Raw genomic sequence first — 17,870 nt, forward strand, 5'->3', positions numbered from 1 at the left:
ATGAGGACCGCAGCCCAGAAGACATGCTTCAGATAGCTCTGAGAAACTGCTCCGAGGAGGCAAGGGAGGAGCTAGGACATATAGGAGCTTTGCAATCAAGAGCAGGTGGTCTGAACATCAGAAGATCACCGTTAATTAGAGAGACCAGATATGTCAAGTTAAGGAAGTTAGCGCTTTTTCTATGTATGGAAAGATGTAGTCTCGGAGAAGGCAATGGCACCCCACTCCAGTACTCTTGTCTGGCAAATCCTATGGACAGAGGAGCCTGGTAGGCTGCAGTCCATGGGGGTCGCGGAGAGTTGGACACGACTCAGTGACTTCACTTTCTCTTTTTACTTTCATGCATTGGAGAAGGAAATGGCAACCCACTCCAGTGTTCTTGCCTGGAGAATCCCAGGGATGGGGGAGCCTGGTGGGCTGCCGTCTGTGGGGTTGCACAGAGTCAGACACGACTGAAGCGACTTAGCAGCCGCAGCAGCAGTCTGGGCTCACTGAAATCTTTCCTTTCATATGCATCTCGGCTATGTGAGACCAATATCCCATGTTTTCACATTCTGCCTGGGGACGAGCAAGATGAATTAAAAAAAGGGTTATGTGGCATCTACGCAAACACTAGAGGAAAGAAAGACAGCAGCAGAATCCATTCGGGTAGAGAAGTTAAAGAAGAGCCCACAGTGTCCTTAATTATTTTGTATTGAAGTGAAATAATCTCAGTAAAACAAGACCTTAAAGATGAGAAGAAGAGACAACAAGACTTAAGCCAAAAGGGAGACTGCAAAGCTAAGGGACCAAATTGAATATCAGGATGACAATTTCTGAGCTAAGAAATTAGGAAAGCAATAGAATGATGATTGAAGTCGAGGGCTGACTCACAAGCATTGAGGAAAGACCTGCCATGATCTCAGAGAATGCAAAAGGGAAAAGGAGAGATTATAGCAAATAGACAAGGTAAAATGTATTTAGAGGACCCAGAGGACATTTGTGGGCTTCCCAGCTGAGGCTGGAGAAGGCGATGGCACCCTACTCCAGTACTCTTGCCTGGAAAATCCCATGGATGGAGGAGCCTGGTAAGCTGCAGTCCATGGGGTCTCGAAGAGTCAGACATGACTGAGCGACTTCACTTTCACTTTTCACTTTCATGCATTGGAGAAGGAAATGGCAACCCACTCCAGTGTTCTTGCCTGGAGAATCCCAGGGACAGAGGAGCCTGGTGGGCTACAGTCCATGGGGTCGCAAAGAGTCAGACACAAATGAGGGGACTTAGCACAGCACAAGGACATTTGGTGACTGAGAAAGAGAGAATTCAACAAACAGAATGTGTAATGTGTTTAGTGATATGAGTGAATCTTCCTTAAATGAAGGAAGAACTGAACCCACAGCTCAGAAGGCACTGTCTGAAAACTCCCAGGCTGACTGATAGAGGCACAGGTATAATTGTGTGTGTGTGTGTTGCACGGTGGGGGGGAGGTAGTTATAAGTTTGAAACAATTCCAGACATACAAGAACACTTCAGAATGAAAAATAACTCTTGTTTTAAATATTTTATCACATTTCCTTGATCACATGCTTCTCTATCCATCCATCAATTTCACCTTATTTTCTAATATATTTCCAAGTAAGTTACAGATGTCAGTACACTTTACCCAATGCAATTCAGAATGCTTATTCATGAGAGTTCAACCTTTGTGTACATTGCTTTGAAGTAAAATTAACATGCAATGAAATGCTCAGATCTTTAGATACTATTTGTTGAGTTTGGACAAACGCATAAACCTTTAGCAAGATACAGAGTTACAGAGTATTTCCATCACCCTAGAGTGTTCCCTCCGGTCTTTATCGATCTCTGTCCACCCAAACTGGAGTGGCAGAAGGTGGGGCTCCATGTTCCCTGTGCACTGAGGATGCTCACAGCTAGACCAGGGTGCAGCCAGGCCTCTCTGGACTCAGCGCCCCTGGGGAGGGCTCAGGCCTCAGCCAGCTGCTGCAGCACCAAGAGGGACACGTACAGGGCAGACAGGGGCTTCTTGGCCTCCAGGTCCCAAGTCCCCTTGGGGTTGTCGGGTGCCACCCTCAGGCCACACTCCTGCAGCAGGCCAAAGGTGACGGCCAACCCCTCTTCCTGCAGCAAGGCAAGGAGCTTGGGATCCAGGGTGAAGGGAATGTTCCAGGGGTACCGGAAGTTGGGCTCCAGGATGCTCTTCACCTGGAGGAAACAGGGTCAGCTGTTGCAGGCCAGCCTTTGAGGTTGGGAATCAAGACCTTCTCTCCTGTGAGCCAGGGCCTCTCAGGGTCATAGGAGAAGGAGAGCAATGGAGTCAAGGGGCCCAGAACGCTCATCCTATTCTGACCTGTGGTCAGGGTGAGCTTGGATATGTTTCTGAAAATTGTTGAGCTTTGGTTCCTCAGCTGCCAAATAGTGATACTAACATCGACCTTGCTAAATAGTGTTATCTGCAGTTACGTGTATATGTGTATCTGCAATGTGTGCATGTATGTGTGTACATCTGTACACACATGTACTTACATATACATATATGTGGAGGAAGACAATTTGCAAATGGTAACCATATGAGAAAAGCATGAGCCCCCAAACGTGCATTCCTGTGTGGCTCTTTTAGAACTGTGGGAACCCTCTGCTGGGGTTGCCATGGAAATGGAGACCCTCCTGAGGTGGACCCCATCCCCTGGGCCTGCTCCCCAGAGGGAGAGGCAGCCAGGGAGTTCCCAGGAGCCACACAGCTCTGTCCCCAGTGCCAGCAGGATCCTCTCTTTCCTCAGGATCATTCTTATCCCCGGTTCCCTCGCCCTTGTCCCAGGACGCTGGCCTGTAGGGGTTGATTTCTCACCAGCTCCTGCTGCTGGAGCAGGATCTTCTTCTCCATGGACCAGGCCAGCAGCTCATGTTGGATGTCACTCAGCACTGGGGACAAGGGGACATTTGGGGAGAGAGAGTAATGAGGAGTCAGTGCTTTTTACCTCACTGTGAACTAGGGGACCCCAAGAGAGGAGAACCCTGAGGCAGAGGAATAAAACCCGTTAGGCATGAAGGTCAAGTTCCCTCCTGCTCTTGGGATGGTCTCCAGGATGCTCTGTAACACAGTCCAGACTGGAGCCTGGAATCGTCCACACCCAGTGATAGGTTGGATGGACTTGGGCTGGTCTTTCTAGGTCTGGGCTGGTTCTATATCCTATGGTAAATTTATCTCACTGAGCTGAGCTCTCCTGACCTTGCAGAGACGTATGATGTGAGATGAAGGTCATTAGAAAGATTTTAGAGAGGTGTGTGTGCATGCGTGCTAAGTTGCTTCAGTCATGTCCAACTCTTTGTGACCCATGGACGGTAGCCCTCCCCACTCCTCTGTCCATGGGATTCTCCAGACAAGAATACTGGAGGGAGTTGCCATGCCCTCCTCCAGGGGATCTTCCCCACCCAGGGATCAAACCTACATCTCTTATGTTTCCTGCATTGGCAGGCAGGTTCTTTATCACGAGCACCACCTGGGAAGCCCTCATTAGAGAGGTGGCAGATGGCATCTAATCCCTTCCTTTTGGGTCTAGAGGCCAAATTTATGATGTTCCCACATTTCCCTCAAGTCCCTCTTACCCAGTAAGGCTTCAAGGAGGTAAATGATATGTTTTGACTCAAGCCACACATTTCTTGAGTCTTCCTGCAGCTCACTTAGCAAGCTGCCCGTATGAATCCAAAGGTTCCCATCCAGCTAGAGGAGACCCGTATAAGTAGTTAAGACAACAACAACAATAATAGTAATAGCAATAGATATTGTGGTACAATTCTGCCAGTATCTTTTGAGTTTACAAGTGATTAGCTCAGGCAGGAGGGGGAGGGCTCTTTACCAGGAGATTCCAAGCAGCTGCAGCACGTGGGCTGCATGCTCTGGACCTGGTCACTGTGCTGGGCCAGTGTCTGGGGTCCCCTCCTCAGCCCTCCTTCCCTGGGTATCTCAGTTGTCGACCTCCTAAACTTGCCCCTTCAGAGCTCTGATCAGCCTTAGGGAGAGTGGGACCCCCTTCTCACCATGTCTGTGAGGTCCTGCAGAGCCCCTTGGTCCTTGAGCTTGGCCAGGATGGTATGGAAAAGAGCATCTCGAATGTCCCTGGGGAGCTCGGCCACTGCCTCCATTTCCCTGGAAACCTCATTTTGTAGGGACTTGAAATCTGTCCTCAACATCAACATCAACCAGAAAGTGGGGGACAATTCTTTGATTAGAAGGTTTGTGGTGTGATAAGCTGGGCACCTCCATCCCACTTATCTGCCAACCAAAAGCATTTCTGTGGATGGCGTGTTTGAACTCTGAGGATGGAGCTATCATAATAGGCTAGAAAGGTGGGCGGTCCTAGTGCTGAGAAGGGGCCGGGGGGTAGGGGGTGAGGGGAGTAGAAGGCTTGGAGGCGAGAAGGAGATTCTGGAAAGAGGTCACAGGAAGTGGAAGAAAATTACCAAGTGCTCAGTTCTGGGTCATGTCTAGAACAACGTGGATTCCTGTGATGGGCTCTAGAGATGAGAATCCTAGGTGCTCTGGGCCCAGTTTCCACATGTATTGAGTGGGATGTTATGTGGATTACATGTGTTTACTAAGTAAAATGCTTGTGGGGGTAGCACCTGGCACGCATAGATTATCCATCTCATCGTGTAACTGCCTGTATCATCTGTGACCACAGACACAATCAAGGCATGGTGTTGGGGGTTCTCTGCTTCTCCTAGGAGACTTCAGGTGGCCTCCAGATGGTCTGCTAAGAGGAAGCAGTCCAGTGAGGCAGGAATTTCTGTTTGGCCCGTGGCTGTATCCCCACTGCTCAGAATAATGCCTGTTGCTAGAACAGTTTTCAGCAAGGGTTTGTTGTGTGCATGCATCCGTGTGTGAGTGAATGAATGAGTGGGGCTGTACAAAGCGTCAACTGGGAAGAATAGCTCAGTTTTGTAAGTTCATGCACATCACCTTTTGGGTACTTAGCTTTGCATTTTCCACCCAGGAAGCCCCAGGTTTCTTCATAAATACTGACCTTGGCAAATGGGTTCCTGTATTCTTCCTGGAAAGAGTCACAAGGGATCATCTCCCTTTCTCATTCCCCAGGTTTACTCTTGAGACGTTTTAGAGGGTCGTGCCCTCCTAACACCTCCTTCCTTTTGTTTAACCTCTTCCTCCCCCCATTCCAGCCCATCCCTCCACCTCCTTGGCCTTCCCAGACCCTTCCCATTCCACAGAAACTAGGGCCAGGCCCCAGGGCAGTGGTGGCAAAGGCAGGGGCCATCTCCAGACGTGTATTTGCCATTAGGACCCCACCCCAATCCCAGCAAACACACACTCACCAATTGGGAGGATGAGACGTCTTATGGTGCCTAGAAGGGAAATTTAATTCCCCATCCAAGAGTTAGTCTGTGAGGACACTCGGTTTCTCTGAACTTCTGCCCCTTACTTGCCTGAACCCCCCGCTTTCTGTCCACCCCTTCTCCTTGCCCAGGCGCCAGAGCCAGTGCCATGGGTAAGGACAGCAAAGGCAAGCACATGGGACTTGGGTTGTGACAGGAGGCTTCGGGAAGGGATCGGAGCCCACTCTCCTGGCTGTAAGATCACCCACTCACCCATCGCTGATTGCATCTGCCATTTCTCTGGAAAGATAAGCAGAAGGGATCATTCGCCAAGAGTTAACCTCCCCTTCCCCAAAACACACACAAACACAAACCCCCATTAGCAGTCCTGGTATTCAAAGGAGAAAAGTGGCTTTCTCTGTGGCCACAAAGGTCTATGGCTTGTGAAAGACAGAAAAGATAGCAGGCTATGGAGGAAGGAGGGTAGTTTTCCTCTGGGTCTGCATTGCAGATTAACACCTGGGCTAAACACCTTGCACTGCTCTTATTAGCATCCAGAGAGGGTCAGGGCTCAGCAGGGCCTGGGGGCTTGGCAGAGAACCTGCCCCACTGAGGAACTCGTCATCTTCGGAAAAGGCTTTCTGCTTGTCATCCTCTGAGATGGAAAGAATTTCTGGATGGGGAAGAAGGCAGGTCAGGAGAGCCCAGGTTATTCCTGGTGGAAGGGTCCGATCCCAATTTCCTGGCTCTAAAATGACTCACTTACCTAGTGACATCCGCAGCTCCTGCAGTTTCTTACTGAGGTGCTTTTTCTCCCCTCCCATCTCCTCTCCCTCCTCCTCCCAGCCTCTCTAACTCCTCCCTGTTCCCCCTTATTTCTCACCTCTCAGCTGACACAATGCCTGGAGACAGGGAAACTTGGCAAGTACCGTCACCCCCTCCCCCACCCCCAGGACTCTGCTTCAGGATTCAGAAGAGAGAGGTGGCTGTCTGCGGGGCCAAGGGGCCTGTGTCTGGGTCAAGGGCAGGGGAAGAAATGAGGAGGTGGTGGAGGACCTGGCTGGAGGAGTCTTTCCTGTAGGACTGAGTGCCTTGTGTGGCTGCCGCCTTGAAACTGAGGTCTAGGCACAGACCCCGCCCAACTCAGGAACTCATCTTCTGGGAAGGTTTTCCGCTTGTCATCATCTGAGATGAGAAGAATGGCTGCAAGGGGAAGAAGCCAAGTCAGGAGAGCTCAGGTTATTCCTGCTGAATCCTTTCACACGTCTGCACCCATAGCCCTCTCCCTTCACCCTCCGGCCTGAAGGGTGCAGAGAGGCCCTGCACGCCCCCTCGTGGTCAGGGCTGTGATGATCCTCTTTCTCCTGAGTCCCAGTGTCTTTGGTTCCTACCGGCTAATACCTAGAGATCTCTTCAAGAAAATTAGAGATACCAAGGGAACATTTTATACAAAGATGGGCTCAATAAAGGAGAGAAATGATAGGGACCTAACAGAAGCAGAAGATATTAAGAACAGGTGGCAAGAATACACAGAAGAACTGTACAAAAAAGATCTTCATGACCCAGATAATCACGATGGTGTGATCACTCACCTAGAGCCAGACATCCTGGAATGTGAAGTCAAGTGGGGCTTAGAAAGCATCACTATGAACAAAGCTAGTGATGGACTTCCAGTTGAGCTATTTCAAATCCTGAAAGATGAAGCTGTGAAAGTGCTGCACTTAATATGCCAGCAAATTTGGAAAACTCAGCAGTGGCCACAGGACTGGAAAAGGTCAGTTTTCATTCCAATCCCAAAGAAAGGCAATGCCAAAGAATGCTCAAACTACCGCATAATTGCACTCATCTCACATGCTAGTAAAGTAATGCTCAAAATTCTCCAAGCCAGATTTCAGCAATACATGAACCGTGAAATTCCAGATGTTCAAGCTGGTTTTAGAAAAGGCAGAGGAATCGGAGATCAAATTGCCAACATCCGATGGATCATGGAAAAAGCAAGAGAATTCCAGAAGAACAGCTTCTTCTGTTTTATTGACTATGCCAAAGCCTTTGACTGTGTGGATCACAATATACTGGAAAATTCTGAAAGAGATGGGAATACCAGACCACCTAACCTGCCTCTTGAGAAATCTGTATGCAGGTCAGGAAGCAACAGTTAGAATTGGACATGGAACAACAAACTTGTTCCAAATAGGAAAAGGAGTACGTCAAGGCTGTATAGTGTCACCTTGTTTATTTAACTTATATATGCAGAGTATATCATGAGAAACGCTGGGCTGGAGGAAGCATAAACTGGAATCAAGATTGCCGGGAGAAATATCAATAAACCTCAGCTATGCAGATGACACCACCCTTATGGCAGAAAGTGAAGAAGAACTAAAGAGCCTCTTGATGAAGGTGAAAGAGGAGAGTGAAAAAGTTGGCTTAAAGCTCAACATTCAGAAAACGAAGATCATGGCATCTGGTCCCATCACTTCATGGCAAACAGATGGGGAAACACTGGAAACAGTGGTTGACTTTATTTTGGGAGGCTCCAAAATTACTGCAGATGGTGATTGCAGCCATGAAATTAAAAGACACTTAGTCCTTGGAAGGAAAGTTATGATCAACCTAGATAGCATATTTAAAAGCAGAGACATTACTTTGCCAACAAAGGTCCATCTAGCAAAGACTATGGTTTTTCCTGTGGTGATGTATGGATATGAGAGTTGGACTGTGAAGAAAGCTGAGTGCAGAAGAATTGATGCTTTTGAACTGTGGTGTTGGAAAAGACTCTTGAGAGTCCCTTGGACTGCAAGGAGATCCAACCAGTCCATTCTAAAGGAGATCAGCCCTGGGTGTTCATTGGAAGGACTGATGTTGAAGCTGAAACTCCAATCCTTTGGCCACCTGATGTGAAGAGCTGACTCATTTGAGAAAACCCTGATGCTGGGAAAGATTGAAGGCAGGAGGAAAATGGGATGACAGAGGATGAGATGGCTGGATGGCATCACAGACACAATGGACGTGGGTTTGGGTGGACTCTGGGAGTTGGTGATGGACAGGGAGGCCTGGTGTGCTGCGATTCATGGGGTCACAAAGAGTCGGACACGACTGAGCGACTTAACTGAACTGAACACTTAGAAAACATGTTTTTGAAAATGAGGCTCCTTCTCACCCCCTCCTAAATAAATAACACTTCGTCATTCCTCATGCTTGTTAATAACACTACCATCTCCTGATCCCCTCTGCGCAGTCTCTGGTCTTTCTCTAAATTAGCCGTGAATCCCGTCTTTGTCTCTGCTCTCAGTAGGACTGGCCGTTTTTCTGGAAGCTGAGGTCCTCTGACCCCACGAGACTGGAGAGCTCGATTCTTTTCTACTGCTGTCGACAGGCGGCGACTGATGCCCGCGCCCGGCCTTGATGAGATGCTACACAGAGGGTGCTATAGCTGTGTGTGCGTGTGCAGGTATTGAGGGCATCCTCTCCTCTTGGACCTCAGCTGTCAGGACAGCGTGTGTGTGTGTGTGTTGAGGGCAACTTCTGCCCTTGGACCTCAGCTGTGTCAGGATGGCCTCTAGCTGGGTCTCAGCATTTGAGAGAAAGGACACCAAGGACGCTGAGCTGTGTTCCCAGTGCTCACCATTCCTCCTGGGTGTGTGGTTGATGTTTGATGACACTAGTTCACTGATGTGAAGTCAGAACCCAAAGCGAGGGTATGTGGATTGGGGGCTGTGCACTTTGAGGCTAGTGAGGGAAAGACATATTAATAGATAGATTCCTGTGTTCTGTTGTTGGGGTGTCCCTGGTGGCTCAGATGGTAGAGAATCTGCCTGCAATGCGGGAGACCCGGGTTTGATCCCTGGGTTGGGAAGATGCCCTGGAGGAGGAAATGGCCTTACATCTGCAGTTGTGTTTCTGACGAGCCACTGTGTTATGAGCTTTACCTGGGCTTACGGGGCTCTGCGGCTCCCCCAGGTGAGCTGCCGAGAGCGGCAGGGCCTTGAATGCATAGACTTGGTTGGGATCGGGGCTGCTCTTTGCCTGGTGCTAAGGACACCCCGCGTTGGGCCCCCTTGTGTCCGTCTCCGCGTGGGACACTGCCTCTGGGTCTCTGTGTGCTCATGGTTCACTCTTGCCGGCTTGGAGGCGGCTGTGGGAGGCTGAGAAACCGTGCTCCTCCCCTCCCCCAGCAGGGAGGGAAGCCAGGGTGGCCTCTGGGCCGTCTCCCACTCCCCCCCACCCCTTTCAGGCCCTGCTCACCTCGGCCATTCTCCCGGAACACCAGCTGCTTCCTCTTATAGGCCATCACGGTGCCCTGGGGCAGAGTCAGCGTCCTTTCTCTCACTTTGAGACCCGACCCATCTCCTGTGCTCTGGGGAGGGAAGCCAGGCAATACGGTCATGTGTGCGTGAGCTTCTAAAAGCTCACGAGCTGAGGACCCAGCAGCCTCCTGCCCTCCCACCCCCCATCCTGGTCCTGATTTCTGGTTACCCGTTGTTTTTTCTTCTTTGGTCCAGTATTTACCTTCACGTCTCTCAATGTCATGTTGTTATTGCATGTATATGGGCGCCCTGTGGACCAGTCAAGCTAACACACAAAACTAACTGTCACATGGAGTTATTCCTGTATTCTAGGAGACCCGGACGCCGATTAACATATATCCTCATATGACCTGGATGAGTGGGATGGTGGGGGGCTGGGAGGGAGGCTCACGGGGGAGGGGATATATGTGTACATGGCCAATCCAGTTCACTTACGGCAGAAACTAACACAGCATTGCAAAGCAATTACACGCCAGTAAAAAAAAATGTATCATCATAGCTCTTTGTAGATGCTATTATTTTAATTATTTTGGATCAGGGAGCTGTTCCTCAGAAACACACACAATGTCTTCAGGCAGCCTCATGAGTCACTGGCTCTCCAGAATCAGCTCTGTGCTTTGATCCCCCAGGATGCCTGCAACCCTCGAGTTCCTAAGAGAGAGTCCAGTGTAGACCAAGGCCATGGGGAGCTCTGACATATTGAAACACAGGCGGTACCAGGCAAAACTGATGCGGCCGTGAATCAGGGTGAGAAGCAAGCTGTTTTAACAGCATCTCAGCCCCGGAGCTGATATTTAGAACCTTGCTGGACCCTGTGAGCAGTTGTGCTATGTGAAAGGATACTGGTTTTCTCTTATTCTCGCAAAGTCCAGTTGCCCAGCCCAAGCAGATGGAAACCCAAAGCTGAACATCAAAATGTCCTTCAGATTGGAGTCATGTTTTATTTATTTCAGGTTTCTTTGGAATCAAATGATGCAGGTGGGATCTGGCCTCTCCCAGGACAAATTAACCGATTTGGGGAAAGCTAGTTCATATTTCAGGTTTTTTTCCCCCCTTTTTAGTTCCTAAATCTCTTAAATGAGGACAACTTACACACAGTATATTGCATAGAAAACACGTTATCACACACACAATTTCTTTATCTCCGTGAATCCTAGCTGATATTGCATACATATTTGATATATTAATTTGTCTAAGTCAATTTTGAAAGATTATAATTGGCCATCATGAGTGAGTTGTGTACATCATATGTGCTTGAATGTATTTAACTCTGAATCTATAAACTTTCTGCTTCAGGTATCACAGTATTTAGGGTGTTTGAACTGCCAAAGTTTTGTTTTGTGTTAATGATTCGTTGGGCTTCTCAGGTGGCTCAGTGATAAAGAACCCGCCTGCAATGCAAGAAACACAAATTCGATCCCTGACTGGATTGGGAAGATCCCCTGGAGAAGGAAATGGTGACCTACTCCAGTATTCTAGCCTGAGAAATCTTATGGACAGAGGAGCCTGGTGGGCTACAGTCAGTCCATAGGTCTCAGAGCTGGACGTGAGCTAGCGACTAAACAATAATTCCTTGTTTCCTCTAGCAAGCCACACAGGAATATAGTACAGCGACTACATTTTAGTAATTTCAAGGATCTATCATTTGCCCAAAGCAAAATATAATCCCAAATAATTAAATCTATTGCCCATTTTATCACTATGGAATAATCCCTTGTACTGAAATACTAAAGGGGGGATGTTAGATGGACTCTCAGGTCAGGGGTCAGGCTTCCTCAGCACATGAGAAGTGGGGAGTAATCCCACTCACCCCACCCACCCAAAACCAGGTCCTAAATAATGACCCCATTCACCCCAGCCCCTGAAAACAGGTCCTAGGAGGGCCCAGGGTCCCTGGGAAGGGATGCTGGGCTGGCTGTGCTCTTGGGGCCCTACCCCTCTTCAGGACAACACGATACCTTGGCATAAAAACTCCAAGGGACAGAGAATTTGCCCGCGGCATTCACACTGCTGCTGTCCTGCAGGACGGTACTGTTGCTCAGTTTCACAGCCTCTGTCACCACATACAGGTTGTCCCCTCTGGTCCTGCACTCCTTCAGAAATGACGGCTCTTGATCCAACGCTTTCCTAGTGGACATAAAGGAGGAGGAGGGTCAGAGTGCGAAAGAGATGGCTTCTCAGGTTTCTCCTCTCCTTAGGACCTGAAGCGTGCAGAGCCTGTGTGGAGCCCTAAATGGTGGGAAGGTTCTGGCTTATAGGCTAAGAAGGATGTCTCTGGCATGCATGATGGAGAGGCCCCCTTCTCTTATGGAGGGATGGGTGTGAGTATGCAAGCCACCTTCCTAAGGCTTTCCAAAATTATGTTATTGCTTTTAGAGGGCAGTTTATAGATCTCCAGCTCTAGGGCCTCTGACCAGAAGATCCAGAAGTAGACAAGTCTAGATGGTGAAGAAGAGTCCTTAGGAGATCCTGCTGTCAAACCTGGGGACCTCCACACCCACCCTTGTCCAGAGACATAGTCAGGGTGGGATGTGGAGCACACAGGTAAAGTATGATGACGCTGGGAGGATTTTGGATGATTTTTTTTCTTGACTAGTATGGGTAGGTGTTTATGGATTGAACATCCTTGGTAGGTGGGTAGGCCTGGCTTGAAGATGTAAGTTTGGGTGGGAGATGCGAGCGGTGTGAAGTCCTGAAGACAAATTTCATCTCCATTTCATTTCTGAGACTCATCTTTGATTCCACTCAAGGCCCCTACTAGGGGTGGTGCCCCGGATACCGGCCGTGTGGAAGCCTGAGAAACTCTTAGATTGCTTTTCAGTGGAGGGGGTCACTGAGGATCCAGGGCTGAGCTTTCCCATGGCCTTTGGAGTGCAGTTCAAGCCACTTGTTTTTCAGTTGCTAAGTCATGTCTGACTCTTTGAGATCCCATGATCTACAGCTTGCCAGGCTCTTCTGTACTCCACTGTCTCCCGAAGTTTGCTCAAATTCTTGTTCATTGAGTCGGTGATGCTCTCTAACCATCTCATCCTCTGCCGCCCCCTTCCCCTTCTGCCTTCAATCTTTCCCAGCATCAGGGTCTTTTCCAATGAGCTAGCTCTTCTCATCAGGTGGTCAAAATATTGGAGCTTCAGCAAGAGTCCTTCTGATGAATATTCACAGTTGATTTCCTTTAGGATTGACTGGTTTGATCTTGTAGTCGAAGAGACTCGCAAGAGTCTTCTCTAGCACAATTCGAAAGCATCAATTCTTCAGCACTCAGCCTTCTTTATGGTTCGACTCTTACATCCGTATGTGACTACTGGAAAACCATAGCTTTGACTAGATGAACTTTTTCAGCAAAGTGATGTCTCTACTTTTGAATACACTGTCTAGGTTTGTCATCACTTTCCTTCTAAGAAGCAGTCATCTTTTAATTTCATGGCTGCAGTCTCTGTCCTCAGTGATTTTGGAGCCCAGGAAAATAAAATCTGTCACTGTTTCCACTTTCCCCCCTTCTTTTTGCCATGAAGTGATAGGATCGGATGCCATGATCTTAGTTTTTTTTTAATGTTGAGTTTCAACTCAACTTCTTCACTCTGCTCTCAAGCTGCTTATCTGGTGTCTAAGGGCTGTGTTATCTGATATCTACTTACTTCCTGAGCCTCATTTTCCATCACCTTCATCTTGGTTGGCTAACCTGCAGCCTCCCCCTTCCAACATCTTGACAATACCCACCTCTGCCCTGCCTCATTGCCTTTAACCCCTCCTCTGGATCCCTTTCATCCTGCTCTTGCTTGCTTCTTTTATTCTTTAGGTCTGAACTCAACTCAGCCCCTCCGAGACCTAAACAGACTACCCTCCCTCCAGGCATTCTCTGTTGCTTCTTCTTGTCTTACCTTCACAAGACAAGATGTGAGCCCCCATCACAAACTGTGATTACCTTTGTAGCTGAAACACGTTGCAGCCTCCACATGCCATTTATTAAAAATCTAACTGCCTTTATATTTAAAGCTTTGATCTCAGACTTACTTATCTTACTTGAAACTAGCTGATACAATTTATTCTAGAAATTTTCTCTTTATTCATCAAGGAGAAAAATGGTTTTTATTTTCTTAGTTCCAGAAACCCAGATATTTTCCTGCAAGACAGTCTTTGCAGATGCTATTTCCGATAAGGGCTGGCAAGACACAAGGAAGACAGAAATTGGGCAATGCCCTGTCAAAGTAACTTCTGTTGAGTTTCTAGTTGCTTCCTTAACACGGGCTTCCACCTTTGTTGCCATCATAAAAATCTATTTAAACTGGCATCTCAGTTTTTAAAAGGTGTAAAGACTTAAGTTCTTTGTTAAGTTCTTAGAGATTCATTGGCTATCCATCTTTGCCTATATGCATGGAGGTAAATTAAATCACTGGACACTTGCAGAGTTTAATTAAACAGTCTCAGAGTCTTTGTCTCATTTAAATTAATATTTTATTAATTTATTTTTTATTGATTATTTCCTCACTCCCTGTCCTTTGCCTGTCTACACTAATTAAAAGTGGCTTTCAGTTCAGTTCAGTCGCTCAGTTGTGTCCAACTCTTTGCGACCCTGTGAACTGCAGCTTGCCAGATCTCCCTGTCCATCACCAACTCCTGGAGTTCACTCAAACTCATGTCCATTGAGTCGGTGATGGCATCTAACCATCCCATCCTCTGTCATCTCCTTCTCCTCCTATCTTCAATCTTTCCCAACATCAGGGTCTTTTCCAATGAGTCAACTCTTCACATCAGGTGGCCAAAATATTGGAGTTTCAGCTTTAACATCAGTCCTTCCAGTGAACACCCAGGACTGATTTCCTCTAGGATGAACTGGTTGGATCTTCTTGCAGTCCAAGGGACTCTCATGAGTCTTCTCCAACACCACAGTTCAAAAGCATCAGTTCTTCAGTGCTCAGTTTTCTTTATAGTCCAACTGTCACATCCATACATGACCACTGGAAAAACCATAGCCTGACTAGATGGACCTTTGTTGGCAAAGTAATGTCTCTGCTTTTGAATATACTGTCTAGGTTGCTCATAACTTTTCTTCCAAGGAGTAAGTGTCTTTTAATTTCATGGCTGCAATCACCATCTGCAGTAATTTTGGAGCCTCCCAAAATAAAGTCAACCACTGTTTCCGGTGTTTCCCCATCTATTTGCCATGAAGTGATGGGACCAGATGCCATGATCTTCATTTTCTGAATGTTGAGCTTTAGGCCAACTTTTTCACTCTCCTCTTTCACCTTCATCAAGAGGCTCTTTAGTTCTTCTTCACTTTCTGCCATAAGGGTGGTGTCACCTGCATATCTGAGGTTATTGATATTTCTCCCGGCAATCTTGATTCCAGCTTGTGCTTCCTCCAGCCCAGCGTTTCTTATGATGTACTCTGCATATAAGTTAAATAAACTGGGTGACAATATACAGCCTTGACATACTCCTTTTCCTATTTGGAACCAGTTTGTTGTTCCATGTCCAGTTCTAACTGTTGCTTCCTGACCAGCGTACAGGTTTCTCAAGATAGGGCAAAGATATTTATATCTTGTTATTATTCAATACCCAGCACGTAATAGCACAGTAATAGGTAACTACTGTTTTAATAAGTGTGTATAAGATAATGACCATTAGTTTCATGAATGAGTGAATGCATGAATATCTAAGAAGAGCACATGATATGGGATGTCATTTTCTTCCTTCTGAACCTCAGCAACAAGCTCTGCTGGATGCCTCCTTGCCCATGAGGAGAGCCCTTGGGGCTCCCTGACCCGTTCTTCCTCTCCCCTGGCCTCACCTCTTCTGGAGGTCTTCCCAGTCGCATGGTGAGATGGTGACAGACTGAACCTCCAGGGAGCATTCATAGGACTGGTTAGCCTTCCCCGACACACTCACTTCTAGCCCAGCAGTCACATCCACCTCAGCTGCCCCCTTCCAGACCATTTTGTCAATGAAGACGAATTTTTCTGTTACTACAGGCACTGGGGATAGAAAAAGATGACCTTAGTTTTAGCCAAGAATTCACTCTGGAACAGCCGGTGTGGGAAATAGAATAACTGAGTCCTCTTTTTATCCTAATCCTCTTAAAAAAAAAAAAAAATATATATATATATATATATATATTTGTGAATTTTTATTTACTTAGCCACCCCCCATGGGATCTTACTTTCCCCATCAGGGATTGAACTCGAGTTCTCTACAGTGGAAGTGCAGAGTCTTAACCTCTGGACCACCAGGGAAGTCCCTACCCCATTCCTCTTACTCATGTAAATCTCAGTGGAGAAGCCAACTGATCAGTTAAAGTCTTAAACGTAAATTACTGCTGAGGACAAACAATACATCTCCCCAGGGGTTGGATAGCAAGGGACGGTGTCCTGATTCCAAGAAGGGATGGTGTCACTTGCATGCAGATCCAGGAGAGCCCGAGCACCATCTCTCCAGGCATTGTGTCAGCCCCATGGTGCAGCACACCGAGCAGAAAATGTCTGGGGTTTAGAGCCAGGCAGACCTGATTTGGATTCCAGTTCTACCAGCTTCTAGGTGTGTAACTGAACAAGGTATTTTGTAAGTTTCAACTTGAAAGTGAAACTGAAGTCGCTCAGCCGTATCTGACTCTTTGAGACCCCATGGACTGCAGCTCCATCCTTGGGATTTTCCATGGCAAGAGTACTGGAGTGGGTTGCCATTTCCTTCTCCAGGGGATCTTCCCCACCCAGGGATTGAACCCGGCTCTCCCGCATTGCAGGCAGCTGCTTTTACTGCCTGAGCCACCAGGGAAGTAAGTTTCCATTTATTCTAATGCAAATGGACCTATTAATCCCAACTTCAGAGGCTGCTGTAAGGATTCAGTGCACTAAAAACGTGCCTGGGTCCAGATAATTAGATTCTCAAAGAAGCGTGGCTCCTTGCCCAGTGCCTTGAGACAAGGCTGGTTTGGTATCCACCTGTGCAGGTGTCTCAGGGGTTTCTTGGCTGCTCGACTGTGAGCACCCTTGTGTTTCACTCCTTACCTCCCTCACCTCTGGTTGACACTACCTGGGACTGAAGGGCTTGGCTCCAGGATGTCTGTGAGGGTGCGGTCAACTGGAACATCTGGTCGTTCCCAGAACTGAGAGAGGGTCCTCCTCTTCTTCCGCAGTAGCTTCAGCTGACAGAATTTGTTGGCACTCAGCGGGTTTTGGACAGGCCTGAAGTCTTTGTCGCCAAGCTCTTTGACCAAATTCTTGCTAGTACGCCCAAACAGGGAGGGCATGATGCTAGGAGCGCAGAGGTGAGTACAAATTTCATTTGGGAGAAAGGGGGCAACCTCTGATAGAACTTTGATGTTTTTCCCCAAAGGAATGGACATGATAGGAGATGAATTTAGGTCTTAAACCAGACACAGAAGGCCAACTACTACAAAATCTTATTTATATGCAAATTTTAAATAGCTAAACTCATGGAAGAAGCAGAGAGTATGATGGTGTCCGGGGGTTGGGGGGCGGGAAATGGGGTGATATTGGTCAAAATGTTCAAAGTTTCAGTTATACTGGATGAAAAAAACATGGAGATCTAATATACAGAATGGTGACTATATAGTTAACAGTATTGTATACTTGAAATATGCTGAGGATGTATCTTAAGTGTTCTCATCACACACACAGTAAGGGGAGTATGTGAGGTGGGGAAAGTGGAAAGTATCAGATGCTCAGTTGTGTCCTCCTCTGCGACCCCATGGCTTGTAGCCCAGCAGGCTCCTCTGTCCATGGAATTCTCCAGGCAAGGGTACTGGAGTGGGTTGCCATTCCCTTCTCCAGGGGATCTTCCCAATCCAGGTATCGAACCTGGGTCTCCTGCATTGCGGGCAGATTCTTTACAGTCTGAGCCACCAGGAAGCCCATGTGAGGTGGTGGATATGTTTATTCGCTTTATTTTGGTGACCATTTTACACTGTATGTATGTATATCAAAATATCAAGTTATAAACCTTAAATATATAGAATTTTTGTCATTCATACCTCAATAAATCTGAAAAAAGGATTAAACAGATTTATAAAACAGCACAAAAAGGAAGTAAATCCCAGGCAATAATGTAGATGGAGCTCAGAGCCAAGAACTGCCCTGGAGATCCAAGTGTTTGAATTATTGGAGATCCAACCAGTCCATTCTGAAGGAGATCAGCCCTGGGATTTCTTTGAAGGGAATGATGCTGAAGCTGAAACTCCAGTACTTTGGCCACCCCATGTGAAGAGTTGACTCATTGGAAAA

The 17,870-nt window shown here is 47.4% G+C and overlaps 1 protein-coding gene across 1 annotated transcript; it reads right to left on the reverse strand.

The window, feature by feature from the left end:
- Positions 1-1,963: 1,963 nt before the first annotated feature.
- On the reverse strand, positions 1,964-16,876 carry GSDMC (gasdermin C). Its single transcript, XM_052651946.1, has 14 exons — positions 16,660-16,876; positions 15,422-15,605; positions 11,592-11,760; positions 9,572-9,683; positions 6,481-6,532; positions 6,096-6,127; positions 5,940-6,002; positions 5,603-5,629; positions 5,330-5,359; positions 5,023-5,049; positions 4,037-4,176; positions 3,605-3,719; positions 2,847-2,920; positions 1,964-2,203 (listed from the first exon to the last, which is right to left on the reverse strand). Exons 1-14 carry the CDS (start codon positions 16,874-16,876, stop codon positions 1,964-1,966), a joined length of 1,482 nt encoding a protein of 493 aa, XP_052507906.1.
- Between the last annotated feature and the right edge of the window lie 994 nt (positions 16,877-17,870).

The sequence above is a fragment of the Budorcas taxicolor genome, chromosome 14 (assembly GCF_023091745.1).
Source record: "Budorcas taxicolor isolate Tak-1 chromosome 14, Takin1.1, whole genome shotgun sequence".
Lineage (NCBI taxonomy): Eukaryota > Metazoa > Chordata > Mammalia > Artiodactyla > Bovidae > Budorcas > Budorcas taxicolor.

What these genes read in the sequence shown, in the direction of transcription:
- GSDMC (XM_052651946.1), bottom strand. Translation starts at nt 16,876, where the DNA reads ATGCCCTCCCTGTTTGGGCGTACTAGCAAGAATTTGGTCAAAGAGCTT. An exon ending in GCCAAGCCCTTCAGTCCCAG is followed by an intron (nt 15,606 to 16,659) that starts GTAGTGTCAACC and finishes TTCTATCCCCAG; the next exon opens with TGCCTGTAGTAACAGAAAAA. An exon ending in CGAAGATGACGAGTTCCTCA is followed by an intron (nt 5,630 to 5,939) that starts GTGGGGCAGGTT and finishes TTATCTTTCCAG; the next exon opens with AGAAATGGCAGATGCAATCA.